Consider the following 19,764-nt stretch of genomic DNA (forward strand, 5'->3'; position numbering starts at 1 on the left):
TGGAAGATTTACAAAGGAGCACGGGGGACAGGAGTCTCTAGATTGGATTGAGCTCAACAAATCACTTACAAGAGAATATAGAATTCAAAGCCCAAGTGTCAAAGCAAGGAAGGAACTGGGAATTGTATTAAGTCACAGGTGACTGTGTTGCTGAGGCTGAAGACCCTTGCTCATTTTTTTCTCAATGTAGCTCAAAAAAAAAAATGAAAGTATTTTCAAAGTCCCGTCAAAGGCTTTGAACAGTACACACTTTGTTTGCCCACATCCAGCCAGAACACAGGGATCTGCCTTTCAGAGGTCAGTTTTCTTACTTGTATTGTACATCCCACCTCGACTTTCTCTTCGCTCAGAACTTTCAAGCATGCATTTGTTGTCCACCATACTTCGATGGAAAAAAAAAAAGAATTTGTTGAATGGTAGACTAGATACATAATTTAGAATTTCAGGGTAGGCACACAGAGTTCTGAAATTTGGCAAAGCCACAAAAGCTGCTCAGTTATTAGAGATCAGACAGGCAGTGCCGGCTGGGCTCTGACCAGGCCTGGGCCTGCACAAAGTGGGCGGGGTCGGTCTTGGGTCTTGGCTCAACACAGCTGTGCACGGATGCTTCCATCGCCCTCCTGGCAGCCTGCCTCTCGACCCTCAGAAGGGGAGCCCTCCCTGGGCAAGCCACTGCCACTGAGGCCCAGTGCCCCCCACCATCCAACGCCCCGACTTCAGGATGCGCTTTGTATATTCAGAAGAGCTCATGGACAACTCTTAATACATGCAGGACCCGTGATTTACTGTCTACTCTCCCAGAACCGAAGACTGAAGACTTTTAAGAGAAATGGAACATAAAGTTCATATGAAACTGCAGCCTTTCCACGAACAACAACAAAAACCATAAAATGAAATAAAGCTAGATGCGATGTGTGCTCACCAAAAAAGTTCGTAAGTAACAGCTCGTATTCCACAGTTCTCAAGATTATTATAAATACATGGCTGGCTGGCCTGGAGCCCTGGAGGAGTGCAGAATGAGTGTGGGTTTGGTTGTCCTCTGGTTATGGTTCCTAAAGTAGCCAAACCAGATAATCTGGTTTTAAAAAAAAAATTCTTATAACGGCTGAATTATAAATCTCTCCTGGTAAACAGAAGTCTGACTGTGCTACATTTATAGTGTGTAGAGCAACACAGTATTTAAAAGATAATTCCTGACTCCAGGGTTTTACAATCTAATAATTATCTGGTTTTACTACCGAAGGGGCTCAAATGAAACAAATAACTGCCAAACGTGTGTTAAGACTTCGCTTTGTCAAGTTATATCTAAAAAAAAAAAAAAAAAAAAGGCATCTATTCTGCAGGAATACTGGAGATGAAATAGTTTTCAACTCCCTGGAGGACAAAACCACCAGTCACACAGGGCATTTTAGGGAGGTCACAGATGATTCTTTCTTTTATAGTGGTTTAAAGTCACAAGTTCTAGAAGCCAGATCGCTTTGGTTCAGTTAATAGCTCCACCACTTGTCTGCTGTGTGGCTTTGGATAAATCACTGAGCCTCTCTGTGCCACAATTTCCACATTTAAAAATGAGTGAATAATAACACCCACCTCATAGAGATTCTGGAAGTGTTAAATAAGACCATCCTGTGTTATCACGGTAACTCTTAATAGCATTTATCATCCCTCTACCTCCTCATCATCTCTTCTACTTAAAATGACAAAATCATCTCCCGCAATAGAGTTGTCCATTATTCACTGGAGAGAAAACAGACTTTATAAAACAAGGACAGTAGGTTGCTTCAGCTACTAGTCTATTTTATAGCCACCATAAGGTGTAATCTAGCATTTGGGCAGTCAGAAATCAGTTGTTGTTTTTTTTTTTTTTTTTTTTTCTGGTGAAGGTGCCCATGAGCTAATAACAACCATATATGTACACCACCTGGCAGGGTGTTTGACACTGGTAAGACCCAGCAAAGAGGAGGGTTTTTTCCGTGCACACCAATTGCAATTTATTTTGTCAGTTGCCATGACGTTTTCTCTCCATAAGAGTAAAACAAAACACGATGAGGTCACTGAATAAAAGTGACTTTAGACTTTGTGACTCCTGTCGCTTTCTAGATCGTGGTACTCAGCATTGATTTCAGGCACTTAAACTTTCCAATCATAAACATATGAATGTATCCCCCCCCCCCCCCCCCACCGCCCGGGCCCCACAAGCTGTTTATTATAAGACTACAGGCATTCAGCAGTAGGGACTGGAGGGGCAAAGAATCACTGCAGGCTCAGGAATCTCTGGACCAACCACTGTTCTAAACAAGGGACTGTGGAAATACTGAGTGAGCCCCTTCAAGAACGGGAACTTTCCTGCCAGGTAGAAGGATCTGTTGCTGGTTGTATCCTAAAATCAAAAGTATTAAGAATCTTCAGGATTATCCATTCCTCTGCTCTTTCCTCTGGAGAAATAGTGGAATAATACTACTACTACTAATGGAAAGTACAGGGATAACTGATGTGTGTATCTTCAGACGGTTGTAACCTTTCCAAGGAGAACCATAACTCATGCATTATAATAAAGACTTTGGGCATTTTGCTTTAGAGCTTTTGAACGAGATTTATAGCTTTTGAATAAAAGATTTATCACTGAGGTTAGCCAGTGACTATTAGCCAGAACCGAGTATTTACAACCACACATTAAAAAAGGATGGGCCAGAAACTACATAATTCGGAAAGGAAGCAACGTAGCCCCCAGCTAGCACAATCCTGATGGTCAGACAGGTAATACAAATTGTCAGTCCAAGAGCATAGACACCTTGCCAACCGTCATTTTAATAATAGCATGTTTGTTTAAAAGCATTTTGTCTCATGTCTATTCTAGAAGTCACACCCAATTGCCTGCAATGTGCTTCCAAGTACAATGTCTCTGGAAGCTGCTTGCCTGGTTAGATGGGGGTGCCTTAAACAGAACAGGAATATTGCGAGCAAGTTATCATCCTTTTGCCAAGAACACCCCAAGACAATGGAGCAAAATGCACGGGAAGCTAAGGTATCATGACACTCTGCAAACTGCAGGGACAGTAAGCTGGCCGGACACTTGAGACCCTCAGCCCATTCAAACGCCAGTTAAAAGTGCTTTCGAGAAGTGGCACATACTCATTTGTTCTCACATCCAATATCCTTTCAGGGTGTCAGAATCCTCCATCATCAGCTGTGTCACAACAGTACCTGGGGCTTTTCAAGCCTCCCACCCAAACTACCTAAGGCAAACTGCCTCTCCTACCAAATGCTTACAGCAAAGGCTAAAACTGCTTTAAGAGCCAGTCTGAAAGACTCAGCAGTTCTCATTCCTCTCTCATTACAGCTCGGGGGGCCAGCGGAGGCCGGGCCCGGGGGAGCCGCGGAGAGGGCTGCGGAATCCAGACCTGTGTGCGCCCCAAGTTAGTCACCCTGTGAATCCCACTGGCTCCAGGGGCAGCTCTAAATTCCCAAACCTTTCAGGGGAGATGGCCCACGGCTGTGCTATGAACTCCCGGAGCGGGTCTGAGACACTGGGTGCCTGCCTCCTTGTATGCCGACCTCGGGATGCACGAAAAGGGTCCCTGGAGAGCAGTTGCCGCAGTGGGCAACACACACGCGCGTACGCCACACACACACGCGCGCGCACGCGCTGGAGGAGGTCTCCCCCGCTTACCTTATACTTCATCTCGGCGGCGGTAGGCTGAGCCGTGCTCCTGCACTAGCGAGACTGCATCAAGCACGGGCGTGCCCGCCCCTCCATGGACTGCAGCCCTAAATGAAAGCGCGGACGGCCGGGCCGGGGCGGGCTCGCCGGGGCTGCGCGCCGAGCTCCCGCACAGCCTCCGCTCGCCGCCCCGACGGGCCGGCCCCGCCCCCGCCTCATTTGCATACCGCCCGCCATTGGCTGCCGGGCCAAGGTAGTGCGAGGCCCCGCCCACCCCCCAACTTCGGAAAACTGACAAAAGAACTTGGGATGCGGTCATTTCTTTCTCCGTTTCGCAGAGAGGGTGGAAAGTAAAACAAAGTCGGGAACCGTCTGGAACTCTACTCCCCATTTCGTCCTCCCCCTCCTGATTAAAAAAAAAAAAAAAAAAAAAAAAGGAAATTTCTTTTTAAGATGAACCTAAGTTTTAAGGAAATTGAATATACAAAGCAGCCTGACAGCCCTGCTTCCTGTGACCTAGCAACCCCTTCATAAACCCATTTCATTTCAAAGCCATTCACCTCCCAATCTCTACATGAAACGAATTCTGGGAACAAAAGGTTTTCTGTCTCCCGGGCCCCTTTTTACTAACTACCCCTGCTGATATCTCTCTGTCTCTCTCTTTTTCTCTCCTCTCCCCCCCTCCCTCCTCCCCCTTTCTGTGGCTGTTTGCTTTTTTTGTTCTTTTCAATGTTCAAAGTACTTGCAACGTCAGTCTGCGAGGAGCCTGAATACAATTCTCCCTCAGTGACAAGGAATTCCCCCAGGACGGGGCACCAGGGCTTCCCTGGCCTGCTTCTCACCAGGGCCTCCTAGAGTTGAGTGTCAGCCACACATTCAGAGATCTTGCCTGGCTTTGCTGAGGATAAAGGTTGGATGTGACCTCTCAGACGAGGCCGGCCAGTGCATGTCCTATACATCATCGCTGTCCACTGAGTACTGTGGTTCTTTGATGGCTGCAGTTTCTAGCTCCAGCTTTGAACACTGCAGTGTTTTCTTCCTGACCTCTCTCCTGAGGATGACCCATGAACCCACCGACACTTATTATCGGGGGAACAAAAAATGCCCACTGTTTGATGAGCCTGGTTAAAAAAAAAAAAAAAAAAAAAAAAAAAGACCAGTCTCTGCAGCGAAGCACAGAACATTTGGTTCAGCCTCGTGACTTCTATAGAGAAAGAGATCACCCAGGAGAAGACAGAAACAGTCACCTTTAGCGACTCCTCTGAAGGATAGAGCTCATGGAGGGGGAAATTCCTTTGCACTGGGTCTCAGGATCAAGGCTCTGTGATTGCAGACAATAGCTGTCCCTGAGTGGGGTGGACTCCAACCAGCCTACACGGCTGGGATGGAAAAAACAGTACTTATTTTTTTTTCCTGACCTAGTTGGATCAGAATCCGTTTGATTCCCCTATGCCCCCCCTCCCCCCGCATACTCCTAGTGGCTTAAAATTTTACTTTTATGATCCAGACAAAAAGAATAGGAGGGCAGCTGTCCTGCAAAAGGGTTTCCAGATACAGGGCTCATAGTTTAGAACAGAGTTTACTATGGCACTGATTCCCTGGACTTGACCACCCCCACCTCTCACCCCCACCAGCCGTCATAATGAGGTTGACACACCCCTTTGGGCCTCAGCTTGGACTTTGCTTCTGCTCGTTTAGCCTTGCAGTGAAAATGAGCCTGGGTGATTTTGCAAGGTCTTTCTGAACACAAATTAAACATGCAGCGTATTGCTCTGCAAAGGATCTTCCTGACAGTCCCACAGTCTTATGGGCGAGTCATTAGTTTGCAGGAAATTGTTTTTGCTGGGTCAGTCAAAGGCCTTCTCATCTGTAAGATGAGTCTTGTGGCCTCCAGAAGATCTAGATAACATTCCTCTGGCTTCCTAAGCAGTAAAGCTGAATCCGCCTTCTGTTTTGTTTGATGAGTACCATTGAGTAGGTGAACACTATCGCATCCCATTTTAATGCTTTCAGACGGTTTCCCAAAGCGTTTGCTAGGGCTTTTTGTCATTTCATTCTCTAGCTAGAAAGTTTGATTCATACTAAGTGGCCCTCTTGCTTTCCTGTTTCTCTCCTATTTGGTAAGACACCTCAAATCTGCCTGAAGTTCATTTCAGGGCAGTTTGGGTTGGCATTAGTTACCTTGGAGTCAGGTCAACTGTGTTAGAATCTCGACAAATTTCTTAACTTCTTGACTTTGGTGCCCTGAAATATAAATTAGAGAAGATAATACTACCTACTTGCTGGAGTTAGAGTAAGTATTAAGTGAGATCATATGCATAGAAGTTAATGGTATCCAGTACATAGTAAGATCTTAATAAATATTTGCTTATTAATATTTCCATTATTAATTATTATTTCATCATAAATTCATTATATATTGGGGCACCTGGGTGACTCATCAGTGGTTGAGAGTCTGCCTTTGCCTCAGGGTATGATCCTGGGTCCTGGGATTGAGTCCCACACTGGTTCCCCGCAAGGAGCCTGCTTCTCCCTCTGCCTATGTCTCTGCCTCTCTCTCTCTCTCTGTCTCTCACGGATAAGTAAATAAAATCTTTAAAAAAATTCATTATAGGGATCCCTGGGTGGCGCAGCGGTTTGGCGCTTGCCTTTGGCTCAGGGCGCGATCCTGGAGACCCGGGATCGAATCCCACATCGGGCTCCCGATTCATGGAGCCTGCTTTTCTCTCTGCCTGTGTCTCTGCCTCTCTCTCTCTCTCTGTGTGACTATCATAAATAAATTAAAAAAAAAAAATTAAAAAAAAAATTCATTATATATTATTTTATTACTATGCCATATAACATTATGACATAAATATTTAATTCTATTAATTATAACTATTATGACTATTAGACTACTGTCAATATTTTAAGTGTGATAAGCTTAATTCAGAAAAAGGTGGAGGACAGCTTTCTAATTTAACAAATATTGATTGACCACCTCCCACGTGCCAGGTACTGTTCCAGGTGGGGAAAGTACAGCAGCAGCCCACACAAAACTCCTACCCTCACAGAGCTTAAAGTCTCCTGGGAGCAGGCAACAATAATTCAATGAATAGGTAATACAGTTCTGGAGTGGTAAATGCCATAAAGAAAAATCAAGCAGGGAAAATTGCTAGAGGAAAACAGGTGGAAGGTTGTGTGTGTGTTGGTGGGGGGTGTCTGATTTTAGAGAGTGGTCAGGTGAGCCCCTTTCAGGCGGTAGGTAACATTGAAGCAGAGATCTGAAGGACATGAGGGATCCACTCAAAGATCTGAAGAAAAAAACATTCCAGACAGGGGAAAGGGCCTAATGTAGAAATCAGCTTGGTGTGTTTACGAACTGCACACAGGCCGGGGTTCCTGGAGTCGGGCATCTGGGGTTTGGGTGAAGGAGACGCAGATGGGTGGGTGCCAGGAGCTGAATTTTCTCCTGAGTGCCAGAGAAAGTCAGCGGAGTGACCTGAGCACAGAATGATGTGATCTGCTTCTCTGTATTTTTACCTTTTGTTTAAACACCCAAGGACGGCAGGCCATTGGTTCAAATATTGAGCTCTGGTCTTACTGTAGCTTACGTGATACTTTATTCATATTTAGTATTAAGTATATTAGTATTTAGGCATTTAGTATGCTTCCTTCAAAACCCTTTGGGGGAACACAAATTCTCCCACCGAATAGAAAAAACAGTTCCATCCCCATCTATTACCTGCAATTTTTGGATGCAAAAAATACTGTGCAAATGATGCTATGTAAACACTGTCAGTTGGTGAATGGGGGCGCCGTCATCCTCCCGTGGGTGGCCTCCTAAAATGGACCAGGATGTTGGGGGGCGGGCACTACCCTGTGCTCACCAACAACACCCTGTCGGCCCCTCAGCTTTGCCACCTGCCTGCTTGTCTGCCAAGGGCTCTATCTCCCCAGACTCTGATGCAGGCAGGAGCAAGGGACACGGCACCAGATGCCCAAAGAATTTTCCAGCTGCCACTGGACATGGGCACGTATACAACAAGAAATCAGGAGGACGTCAGAGGGAAGAGGTTCTTCTATGCATGACTTTGGAGGAACCCATGTGGCTGCTCTCTAAGGGTGGAGGGCAAGGTCAGAACACGCGATGGTAGAAAGTGAGCTGGGGCACCTAGTGCAGCCCCTCTAAGGAGGACAAAGCTGCTCCGAGGGCTGGGTGCCTTGCACGGGCTGCCGCCAGGTTGGCTCAAGACAGCAATCGCGGCTTCAGGTTCATTCTCTGTCTCCCTTGTCTGATCTATTCCAGTCATTCCTTTGTAGTTTCCCTGCCTGCAGTCTCTCCCTGCTGGAATCTGTATTCCACATCATCCCCTGTTTAATTTCTAGAGTTCAGAGCGCATCACATTGCTCCTATGATTTAAAACCTCGAGGGATGCGTCGATGCCTTTAAAAACAAAATCTGCGGATTCGGGCATGGACTACAATTTGAACCCACCCTTCGCCTCTGGCCTCATCTCCCCCCATTCCCCCACCCCACATCCCACACTCCGGCCGCACTGGGGGTACTCACCAAATCCTAGACACACTTGTACTGTCCTGACTTTGCACAGATGGGGCCCTCTGCCTAGCACGTCCTCCCTTCACGCTTCTGCTATCTAGCCGAGCCCCAACACTAACCCTTTTGTGCTTCCTTGTCTACAACCCCTACTCTGGCCACCTCCTCCTTTCGGCATGAATTCCTCCTCCCTTCACTATGCCCCTATTGTACTTAGAGCACGGCCCTATTATAAGGCTTTCCCACATTGTACCATAATATTGGTGGATCGCTATTGCCCCATCTTCAAAGTGAGCTCCAGAGGGACGGGGTGGTGTCTTGTCCATCTCCGTGTCCCCTGCAGCCTTATACCACCTCATGGATATTTCAACGCTGGCTGAACAAATGGATGAAGGAGAGGACAGAAGTAACGTCAAGGAATGTACATTATCTTGAGGTTCGTTGTGATGCCCAGGAAGGGAATGTAGAAAACTTGAGTTTGAAGGCTGTGGTGTGGTTTACACACATAAGAACCCAAGCTAAGATGCAACTTTTCCGGGGCGCCTGGGTGGCTCAGTAGTTGAGCATCTGCCTTTGGCTCAGGGCATGATCCTGGGGTCCTGGGATCAAGTCCTGAATTGGGCTCCTTGCATGGAGCCTGCTTCTCCCTCTGCCTGTGTCTCTGCCTCTGTGTGTGTGTGTCTCTCATGAATAAATAAAATCTTAAAAAAAAAAAAAAAAAAAGATGCAACTTTTCAGAACCTACTCAAGGCCCGTAGCCAGTTCTGGCTCTTGGACATGGTTTGTCTGCAAACTATAGCTTGTAGGCCTCCTGCTTTTGTCCAACCGATGAGCTAAGGATAGCTTTTACATTTTGATATGGTTGGCAAAAAGTAAAAAGAAAAATATTTTGTGAGATGTGAAAATTATGTGAAATTCGAATTTCAGTGTCTATAAAGTTTTATCGAAAACACAGGCACCCCTTCCTTTACACGGTGTCTTTTGGGCTGTAATGGCAGGCTTGAGGAGTTGTGACTTGAAGTGGTAAAGGCTGTACAACAACAACAAAAAAAAAACAAAAAACAAAAAACAAAAAAACAAAACAAAACAAAAAAAACCCCAACCAAACAAGTAAGTATTATTTGGCCCTCCACAGGAAATGTCTGCTGACTCCCTGCTCTACAATAGTGTAAGATACATCTAACCCTGAGTTCAGACTAATGCATTGATCGTTCCACATCTGTAGAGAAACACTCTAGAAATACCCATCCTAGAGCCATGTTTTACCATTTCTAGTTTGATATCTTCAAAAAAAATTTACAAAAACCGAAGTTATTTCAAAAACAGGCAGCAACTTTTCAAGTCTGTAAATCTCCAGAAACGTCTCCAAACAGAGACGAGCCACTGAGAGTTTTCCAACTGACTCCTGATGTACCCCACCTTGATTGAACCCCACCCCCCTACCCCCACCAGGTGCTGGGCCCTGTGCTACATGTCACAAATGTGATTTCATTTAATATGCATCTGATATGACAGCCTCGTGAGTAGGTTAGAATGTTCCAATTTTACACGTACCCAAACTGGAGACCCAGAGAGGTCCTACAACGTGCTCCAAGTTACAGCCCACGAGAGCGGGTCTGGTGTGTGAAGGTGGGCTCTCTGGCTCCTGAGGCTGTGGGTCCTAACCACTCTGTGCTCTGTCCCCCGAGCATCCCCTGGTGAGCCTCTGTCATCTGAGTCCCCAGTTGTCAGTTAGTTCAATAAGGTAGCTTCTCCATCCGGGTGGGACTAAACCCAACTGAAGAGCAAGTTCTCAAGTTGTGACACACCTTATTCGTGCTGTCAAGCCCTGCTCATGTAGACTGCCCCCCCCCCCCCCGAATCATCGTGCTTCTCTGTATCCCATCTCCACCCCGTCCCCTTCATGGGACCTTCCCTTTCCAGTGTTGCTCTCTTCCCCAACCCCCTGTGTCTCTTCTTACCTCTGCCCTGGGTCAGTGCTTCCCGAAGCTGACCTCCCTTAAAAGCACTTATGAACACTCAGTGGGCCTGGGGTGGGGACTTGGGGACTTGGAATCTAATACACTTGTAAAAATCCCCCAGATGATTATGTATGAAGTGTTATGTGTATAGCTCAGCGTTTAGTGCTTAGGGTATTGCCTTTATCGTTTTCTCCTATGAGGAAGCACTGCTTCTCCCCAGTGAGATTTCAAGCAACCTGCAGAAGGGGATCCTATCTTTTCTTTACTCTATACACCCTTCTGCATTTACGCAGGCAACTGAGTCTCCGGGTAGGTCTTCCCAGAGCCCTGTGTCTTGTCCATGCTCCCAGCCTTCACTGACGTCAACATGGAAAAAAATAAGTCTCTTTTCAGCCAGTAGAACAAAGAACACCTCTCACTCTAGGAAATAGCTCTTTAAAAAAAAAAAAAAAAGCTCTGTTGAGCTGGTCAAGCTCTTGGAATGACTGAAAGTCTATTACTAGAGAGAAGCTCCAGATACCGTCTCTAACACTTGTTTCTTCATGTGCTAGGGAATGCGGCATTCATTCATTTCTTGCTGCTCATATTTTGGTCAAAGAGACTCATGAGACCAGCCCTATCCTCACCCTTCCCACCCACCCCTCTCTCAACAATGATTTTCTTTTCTTTTCTTTTTTTTTTTTTTTAAAGTTTTTCTTCCTACCTTCCCTTTTAACAATAGCACCTGAGGGATAAACTGTTTTCTGAAAGAGTTGTTAAGAACACTGTCTTAGGATATTTGTTTCTGCAGATGGAGGGTGTTGTTTATTAAAAAGGCCTGTTGACTCATGATCCCAAAATTGCATCTGACTTGGTGCCCTCTGACTTACTTCTTATTCTCACGAAGTGACGAGCCACCCGGGGAGGGGTGGGGCTCTAAACAGAGAATAGGGATGATTCCTCTAGAGTTCTCTTTACTGCATGACATGGTGGATTCCCACATTGTGACGACTTTACAAGGTCTCACTGCCCCATTTTACTGAGCCAAGTCTGTAAGTGTGTCTTTGTGACCTTCCTTTTAAAAAATCTACCCTCCTCTTTCCCACTTCCTCTTGCCATCGGTCACAGATTCTTTGAGGTGGCTTTTAATTTTCCCAAGGGTGAAGTGCTAAACTGGCGTGTCTTAGACCCCCTATCAATCCTTGATAAACCATGAAGGAACACACAGCATACTGTGTCACTTAACACGCTACTAAAAACCTACACGTACCCCTGTAAATTGCCCCTGGCGATTATGGCCAATACCTTGGCTTGATTTTTGTAAAACAGTGTCATTGTGAAGTTTTTGATGTTTTATATCTACATTCATAATAGCGTTATTATAACTTTGGAATCCTTAATTACTACCTTTCCCCCCTCCCCAGAGAACTAAAAAACAAAACAGGTTAAATTATATGTCAAGTAAGCTTGCTCAACTTTTTTTTTTTTTAAGATTTTATTTAGTTATTCGTAAGAGACGCAGAGAGAGAAAGAGAATCCGAGACACGGACAGAGGGAGAAGCAGGGACCCCGATGTGGGACTTGATCCCAGGACCCCAGGATCATGCCTTGGGCCAAAGGCAGACGCTCAACCACTGAGCCACCCGGGTGCCCCAAACTTGCTCAACTTCAGTCAAATATGAAAAGCAATTATGAAGCTCCATTTAGGCATTGGGTGTTCTCTTCTTATGAAGGTTCTGGGGAGTCAACTTAGGGGTGCAACTATGAGAAAGATGAACGTGCAAAGGTTCAAACTGCTGCTGTTTATATATATCCAGCTGGACACAGGAATGACGCTCAGTGGAACAAGAGGATGTTACTGGTAAAATCGTGCAGGCTGCCTGGCAAGGCTCTCTCCTGTTCTCTCCAGCCGCGAGGTAGTGTGTTGTCGCATGCTTCACGTTGTCCAAATAAACAATTTGTGAGGTTGGAGTGTTCTAATTTTACACCTACCCAAACTGGAGACCCAGAGAGGTCCTACAACGTGCTCGAGGTTACAGCCCACGAGAGCGGGTCTGGTGTGTGAAGGTGGGCTCTCTGGCTCCTGAGGCTGTGGGTCCTAACCACTGTGCGCTCTGTCCCCCGAGCATCCCCTGCTTGGTCACAGAAGCTGCTTCTGCTGGTAGAGACTGCAGGTCGCGGGTCTTCACAAAGGTTCGAGGTGACCTGCCACGACCACGTGCCCAGGACTCCCAAGCCCGGGCGGAGGGTGGCCTGTGCTTCCTGAGGGCGCCGCCCGATGGCACTGCCTGTCCTAGGTGTTCGCTGGGAGGCCATAAGCGCACCAGGCTTCCTCTTTGCTCACTTTGGTTCTTCCCGTCCTCTCCCTTGCACCTGCATCTATGATGTGACGCGGTCACGCAGGGCACCCTGCCGTCCCCTCCCGAGGGTGCGCTGCTGTCCAGGTGCAGGGAACAGCCGGGCTTGGGGACTGCAGGCCCGACGTGTCCGGAGGGGGCCGGGTGCTCCATTTCCAGGCTACTCCTCCAGGCACCCTGGCCACTAAAATGCACCTTCTGCATCTGGCATCCTGCGTGGCTCCCGGTGGAGGTGGGGAGGGGGCCGGAGATGGAAGTAGAGGGGGGACAGGGGCGCATCGGGGAGCAAGGCGGGGTGGCTGTTCTAAACACCAGCTACCCGCTTTCCTGGAGGCACGGGGTGAGGCAGTTCTCGAGGGTTTGAAGATGCCTCCCCACCAGCCCCCGCCGCCCCGAGAGGGCCCAACTGCCCTGGTCCCTTGCTGTCCTGAGCTGGGGCCAGCGAGTGTCCAGCAGGCCCTGGCCCGGGGCATCAGGCCTGTCCGGCCAGCCCAGGCAGCCGCCAGCTGGCGCTGATGAGCGAGAAGGGGGGAAGGAATCTGAGCAATGCAGGGCCTTGGGGGTGGGGGGAGGACAGGATAGGAGGAATGTGGTGTGGGGACACAGCTCACCCAGCCCTGTTGAAGCCGAGCTTTTTAAGAGTTTGATTCATTTTCAAAAGCAAACACACCGCTCCGGCTCTCAGTGATCTTTTATTTTGTCTGCAAGAGGAATGCCTCTCCTGCGAGGGCCGGGCACTGGGCACCCGGGGCGACCCCTGCGTGTCCCCCCCACCCCCGGTCACTTGCCCTGTGGAGCGTGGATGGCATGTCCCTTGCTGCCCCCACTGAGGCCGAGCCATGCACAGCAGCTCTTTTCCTCATAAGGAAAGCCAAGGGGGAGCCCTGCAAATTAATGAGTGTGCCCCGGACCCGAAGCCTCAGTCACACCACTGAGGTTTATAGATGTTGGGTTGAAGCTCCTTTGCTCATGTCCTGGCACCTGTGACTTCAAACTTGGGGGTGGGTAGTAGCAGAGGGGCTGTGGCAAAGCTTTTCCTGAACTCCAGTGCTGCGGTTCTCATGATTTCTGCTCTATCCAGGCTTGGGAGCTTCTGGTCTTCGAAGGGTGGAGAGCTGGGGGCAGAAGCAAGGCTCTTTCTGCCCCTCAAAGATGGGGTCCACGTGTTCCCAGCTTCAGATTTTGCATCTCAAAATCACTCTACATCTACATCTTCAAAAGCCATCTCCTGTGCCGTTCTGGTCACCGGGAGAGCAGGTCTCTTTCCTCCTTACCCAACCAATGCTGTGTTTTTCCTCCTCTTCTAAGCCCACTCTGGGCCTCTGCTTCCCCCTCTCCCTTTTCTCATTTTTACCCCTAATCTCTCATATCCTGCTCTGTACGTGTCTATTCAGGTCTTCCTTATCCTGGATATAGATCCGCGGTTCCTTGTTCAAAAATCCAGAGGCAAAAAAAAAAAAAAAAAAAAAAAAAAAATCCAGAGGCGAGACAAGTGGTGGAGTTCCGAATCTTTCAGATTTTAGGAACCGGTTCACCTGTCCCCCAGACTACACGGTTCCCAGTGGGACCCAGACCAGCATGCAGTATGCAAACTCATTCACAGTTCAGCAGTAAGATGTACAAGTATTCATGCCAAGTCGGGTAAATGAAGAGTGTGCATTACCTTGGTTGGGCCAACCCAGGTCAGGTTTTGCTGCCAAATGAGTTGTGAAAGAACTCTAGACTTTTCTCCTTCGTGATTGTGGATGAGCGAGCATGGACCACTAGTACACTTGAGTCTCTTCGGACCCTTCCGTTGGCACGTCCCCTTCCCCCAACATCAGGCCGAGTTGCTCTCTCCCTTCTGCTTGCCACGACCAGAGGGTCAGAGTGACCAGTCCGAAGCCCGGCCTCCCATCTGGGCCTCCTCTCCTCTGCCTCTGCCGCCCACTCTGTGGACCACTGTTTGGGGCCAGCGCCTCTTGGGCTCTCCAAGGGGATGGGAGAGCTTCCCATTCCCAGTCCATCACCAGGCAGTTGGGGTCATAAAATACTTAACAATAAGTTACTAGAAAAATGGAGTAAAAAAAAAAATACAACCCTTGTGTGTTGTCTTTATTATGGAATCCAGCGACATAAAACTGCCCCTGTCTCATACTGTCAGGGCTGTGAGGTGCTGGCTCTCCACCTCACTCTTGCTGCGGACGTGGGGGCGATGTGGCCTGGCGGGCGGGCTCTGCAGGTCATATTTGGAGGGGCCCTCCATTGCCCGTGCGGGGGGCTCCCCTGGGCCTGTCCCCTGCCCTGGCTTCTGACATTCTCCACCACCACGTCTCTTGAAATGGCCTCCTCCGCTGGCCTCCACGGCAGCAAGCTCTCCTTGCTCTTCTGTGTCAGTTTCCTTTCCAGGCAGGATTTCCGGCAGGTTCCACCCTCCGCCTGTTTTCTTCAGTACTTTTCCCGTTATGTACATAATTCTCTCTAGTGACTTCTCTCGTTCCTACGTTGATGACAATCACATCTCCTGACCTGTTTTCTGAGTCCCGAACTCTCACTTGCTACCGCACCCAAATAGTCTCTGGTCTATTCACATACTGTGATGGTTTATTTTATATGTCAGCTTGGGTAGGCCACAGTGCCCAGATAGTAGGTCACGTAGGAGTTTAGACATTGCTGTGAAGCTATACTGTAGATGAGAATAACAGGTGAATCAGTAGACTTTGAGTAAAGCAGATTATCCTCCATCATGTGGGTGGGCCTCATCTAATCAGTTGAAGGGCCTAAGAGACAAAAGGTCCCCCTGGGAGGAGGGAATTCTGCTCTAGGCTGCCTTTGAACCTGAGCTGCAGCATCAACTCTTCAACTCTTCACTGGGTCCATAGGCTGCTAGCCTGCCCTACAGATTTTGGATTTGTCAGCCTCCACAATCATGTGCCAATTCCATAAAATCTCTCTCTGTCTTTCCATACACACATACGCGCGCACACACACACACACACATCCTCTTGGCCTCTTGGCTCTCCCTCATGGATCAGCCATGTCAGTTCTACATCCTCAATATTTATGGCATAAAAACCCTCCTTTCCACTCATTTGCTAATGAAGATCTCGAACCACTGCTTAGGCCTGGTCTATCCTAGAAGGTTATCCGCCCCCTGTCCACAGAGACAGGCCTAAGACATTGGCATGTGATTCACAGAGTCAATCTGAGATCTTCTTTGAGATTTTGTAAATGAGGCTTGGGAGACAGAGGATCTCTCTTTCTTTGGATCATAATCTATAAATGTATATTTGGTAGCGAACCTCTTTTCCTCATTGTACAGAGTATCTATATAGCAGGAGAGAATGAGTCCAGATGCCAAGAGAAGCAAAGATATTTGGAGTGGAGGAATGGAGAGAACACTGATGCTATTGTCTATGCTTCTGGATCAAGCCATACCTGATGCCCATTCTTAGATAACCCAATTCATAAGGCAATGAACACACTTTTCTGCCTAACCTAGTTGGAATTGAGCTTCTTTCATTTGCAACTACAGTGTCCTGACTAACCCTCCACCAGGAAGTAATCTCCTAAAGGGCAAAGACTACTTTATTCATGTGTGTCTCCTAAATATGCCACCACATTTAGAATCTTCTTGGTCTGTGTGTTGCACTGGATTCCTAGATTGTCGTCAGCCACATTGTGAAATTGGGTGTGGGGGGAGAGGCAGAAATGACAGAAGGAACATTTTCTGCTGCTCCTATGATGGCAGGAATAGAATAGAGACTTATGAAAGAGGAATGTCCCAGGGTGATGGTAGTTGGGGTCATGGGGGCCCAAACAAAAAACAGATCCACCCTTTGATTTCAAATTCATTGATTGAGAGGCACAGATTTCACAACGAAAAGAACAGCGAGACATAGTTTTACTGTGAAGCGTGGGGTAGCAGTGTTTTGTCTACCTATAGATCCGTATAAATATTTATATTATATGGCCTTTCCAATTAGCTTGTACTTGTTAATCACCGCTGAGCTTTTACTCATCCATCCACCAATACTAACTCATTGCTCAACAGAATGCTAGGCACCATGGGGATTACAAAGCTGAATAATACCCAGATGCTGCCCTTCTTTTTTAAATACCTATTACGGTAGCAGCCAAGGGAACTTCATGAAGATAAACTTGTGTAGAAAAAAAAAAAAAATCACACCGTAAAGTTATGTAAGTTTCTATTTTAAAATCATCTGGTTCTAATTTACTAAATTTAATGCTTTAGAGTCAATGCCAAAGTGCTACATTTGATTTATGGAAATACTTTAGCACATTTTTCCATCGCACTCTTGTATAATATATTTACCGCACTTTTGTTATGGTTAGAAAGATTATGGATCTTAAAAAAAAAGCCCTCTTTATGAGCTTGGTGATATTTTATTATAAAATGCCATAAGATGGAATAAGAAGTCTAGTAAACAATAATACTCGCTTAGGAGTGTTCCACATGGTGTAGCTTTTTTTAATTTTTTTTTGTGTGTGTGTATGTGTATATATATATATATATTTATTTATTTATTTATTTATTTATTTCACAGAGAGTTCTGGAAAATGGATGTTTAAAAACTTCCACTGTATGCCAAACCACTCCTTCTCAGGACAAACAAGTACTTTGGGGTGGGTGGGGGGGAGATGGAGGGAGTACTTAAATGGCAGTCACACTCTACTACACTGCTACCAAAATAATGTGAATACCAAAGGGCACAGAATGTCATAGACTCCTGGGAGGAGCTTACCGAATAGTCCAGCAAAATGGAATCTAAGAGTATGGACGTAAGTACCATCGGTGTCTGTGCCTCAGGCCCTGCACCCGCCTCAGGGCCCTGCACCCACCTCAGGGCAGGGGCACGAGGCTTCAGGAGATGCCAGGCTTGCTCTCATTTCGTACACCCTCCCTCACATGCTCACCCACTGAAGAGGCAAAGGTAGATCTGCTATGGGGCCTGGGAAGAACCACCTCCATGTGAGCCCCTTCAGGGCTCTGGGCTTGACCAGCTCACCTGGCAGGTCAGTTTGGCAGCTACCCTGCGACATTTCACACTTGGCCACTACTTTGATTCACAAAATCAAGACTTTGTGTCAACCTTTGCACTGAAGCTTCCCAGGCATGCCCACAAAGGCTGCCCTGAATCTTCAAAGTGCTATTTAAAGCCCGTGTATATTCATCTTGTTCCCGCTTTACCCCAGCTTCACTCAGCTTACCAAAAAAATGAGATTTTGCTACCTGACGCCCACATAAAATAAGATGGCTGCCTAGGAATTCCCCATCCGCCCTGCAACTTTGTATTTCTTTAAAACCAAGAAACCTCATTTCTCTGGAGCAGAGTTTAGTCAATCTTGTAAATGCAAAATTGCAAAGGCCAGGCCGTCAGAACGTGGCCTTTCCAACAGGCGATCCTTACATTGTTGTATGATGAAGGCTACAGGTGTCCAGGGGCATCGGAATGAATGACAGGTGAACGTCCAGCGTGGCTCATGGGCCTCGAACTCTCTCCTGGATCCTCCCACATGCAGACAAAGCTTGCTTGGCAAGAAACTCTCATGTGTGGCTCTTGAGTCTGGCCAAGACTTGTGCTCCACACTCCTCTGCCCTGGAGCCAGTCTTCCTGAAGTAAAGGGCACACCATGATTTCTCACTCCTTCTGGAGTCTTCTCTGGAGTGTGTCTCCCTTCACCTCTTCAAATGCATTTCGTTCTCCCTGACACTCAGCTCAAGCCTCACCTTCTTCTTGAAATGTACTCCAGGCTCCACTGGTGAGTCCTTTTGCGTCTGTGCTGCACTCGCAGGCTGGCGTGAGGCTGGCATCGTGGTGCTGCCATGAATCACTTGTGGATCCCTAGTGTGCCTTGCTCGGTGGCAGGTGCCTCATGTCTGCATGACAGGTGACCGTGGCGGCAGGCAATCCCCTCTTTGACCTAGGCAATAGCCATTTGCACTGCTCGACACACGATTCGCATACATATAATTCACCATCTTAAAGTGTACAACTATTCCGTGGTTTTTGGTGTATTTACAGTTGTACCAGCATCATCACTAACTCCAGCACGTTTTTATCACCTCAAAGAGAAACCCACTCCCCATCGGCAGTCTCGCTATTCCCCTTCCCTCCGAATCCTGGCAACCAAGAGCAGCAATCTAATTTCTGTCTGGCAATAGCAAATTATAACTGACTTCATGCATTTTTTTTTTCCCCAGCACAATTCCAAAAGCTGGCACAAGCGTGAGGTGGCTCATTAAAATTTCTGTATGCGTTTAAAAGGATCGCCTCGGTTGTGTGAACACACATCCATATTTAATACTTGTGAGGGAATGCGGGGTGAGAAAAACCAAAAAATGGTAATTAAATACAGAAAAGGAAAGCAAAAATTGCGTGTGCGTGGGGGGGGTGGGTGGAGAGGGAGTGTTTGGTGAGTAGAAGGCAGTTGGGGAGTAAAGGCTATAGAGAGAAAAGAGAAATACTGTTAAAGACACTGGGAGGTTATCCTGTTCGTATTTACATCGTGGGGTCTTAGCATATGCCCCACGCAGCTTACGCAAGCACATCCTCTGATCCCTGTAGCAATCGGGCAGGAGCAGAAATCCTACCCTGTAGTTGAGGAAGGAACCCCGTGTTCAGAGAGGTCAATGACCCCACGGCAAGGCTGCTGGATCCCATGCTTTGTTAATATTTTGTTATTTCTTTTGAACACTGTGCACCTACGGTTCCTCCAGCTGGTCCTGAGAAAGTACCCCGATGAGGAAATTGCTGTTCTTTGGAAAACAGGGACAGGTATACAAACATTTTCCCAGCCTGCACCAGAAAGGGCGCCAGCTGTGCTGTGAGGCTGCTCAGGCTCCCAGTCTCGGTGGCCTCTATGGAAAAGCCACCTGAGGACTCGGTCAAGTGTCTTTGCAGTCTCTCTTGCCGGCTGCCTGCTGTCTCTTCCCACTGACCATTCAATAGGGACGCTCCCCAGCTCTCTCTGCCTGTCTCCCTTTGTTTTCTCCCCACTCTCCTGCCCTAGGCAGTGCCACCCACTCATGATGCTTCCGTAGCCACCCAGCCACATGCCAGTGACTCGCCAGTGTTCATCTGTCATGGGTGATTTTATATGTTCACCTGGCTGGGCCACCTTGTCCATGCTTGGTCAAACATCACTCTGGGTTTTTCTGTGAAGGTGTCTACTTTGTGGGTGGGGGCTCATCTAAGCCCTTGAAGGCCTGAACATGGCAGGTCTACCTCTCCTGAGCAACAGGGATGTTCTGAGGACTGCCTTTGG

The 19,764-nt window shown here is 47.5% G+C and overlaps 1 protein-coding gene across 2 annotated transcripts in view; it reads right to left on the reverse strand.

The window, feature by feature from the left end:
* The window catches only part of NEDD9 (neural precursor cell expressed, developmentally down-regulated 9), a 185,987-nt gene that overhangs the window by 46,608 nt on the left and 119,615 nt on the right, over positions 1–19,764 (reverse strand). The window contains exon 1 of one of the 2 annotated variants that reach the window (XM_038584172.1): positions 3,671–3,842. The exons of the other annotated variant lie outside the window; for it this stretch is intronic. Coding sequence (XP_038440100.1) covers positions 3,671–3,682 — 12 coding nt within the window. The 5' untranslated portion in view covers positions 3,683–3,842. Of the gene's footprint in view, positions 1–3,670; positions 3,843–19,764 lie in introns of those variants that run through there. 2 annotated transcript variants of the gene reach the window in all.

Source organism: Canis lupus, chromosome 35, assembly GCF_011100685.1.
Source record: "Canis lupus familiaris isolate Mischka breed German Shepherd chromosome 35, alternate assembly UU_Cfam_GSD_1.0, whole genome shotgun sequence".
Classification (NCBI taxonomy): Eukaryota; Metazoa; Chordata; class Mammalia; order Carnivora; family Canidae; genus Canis; species Canis lupus.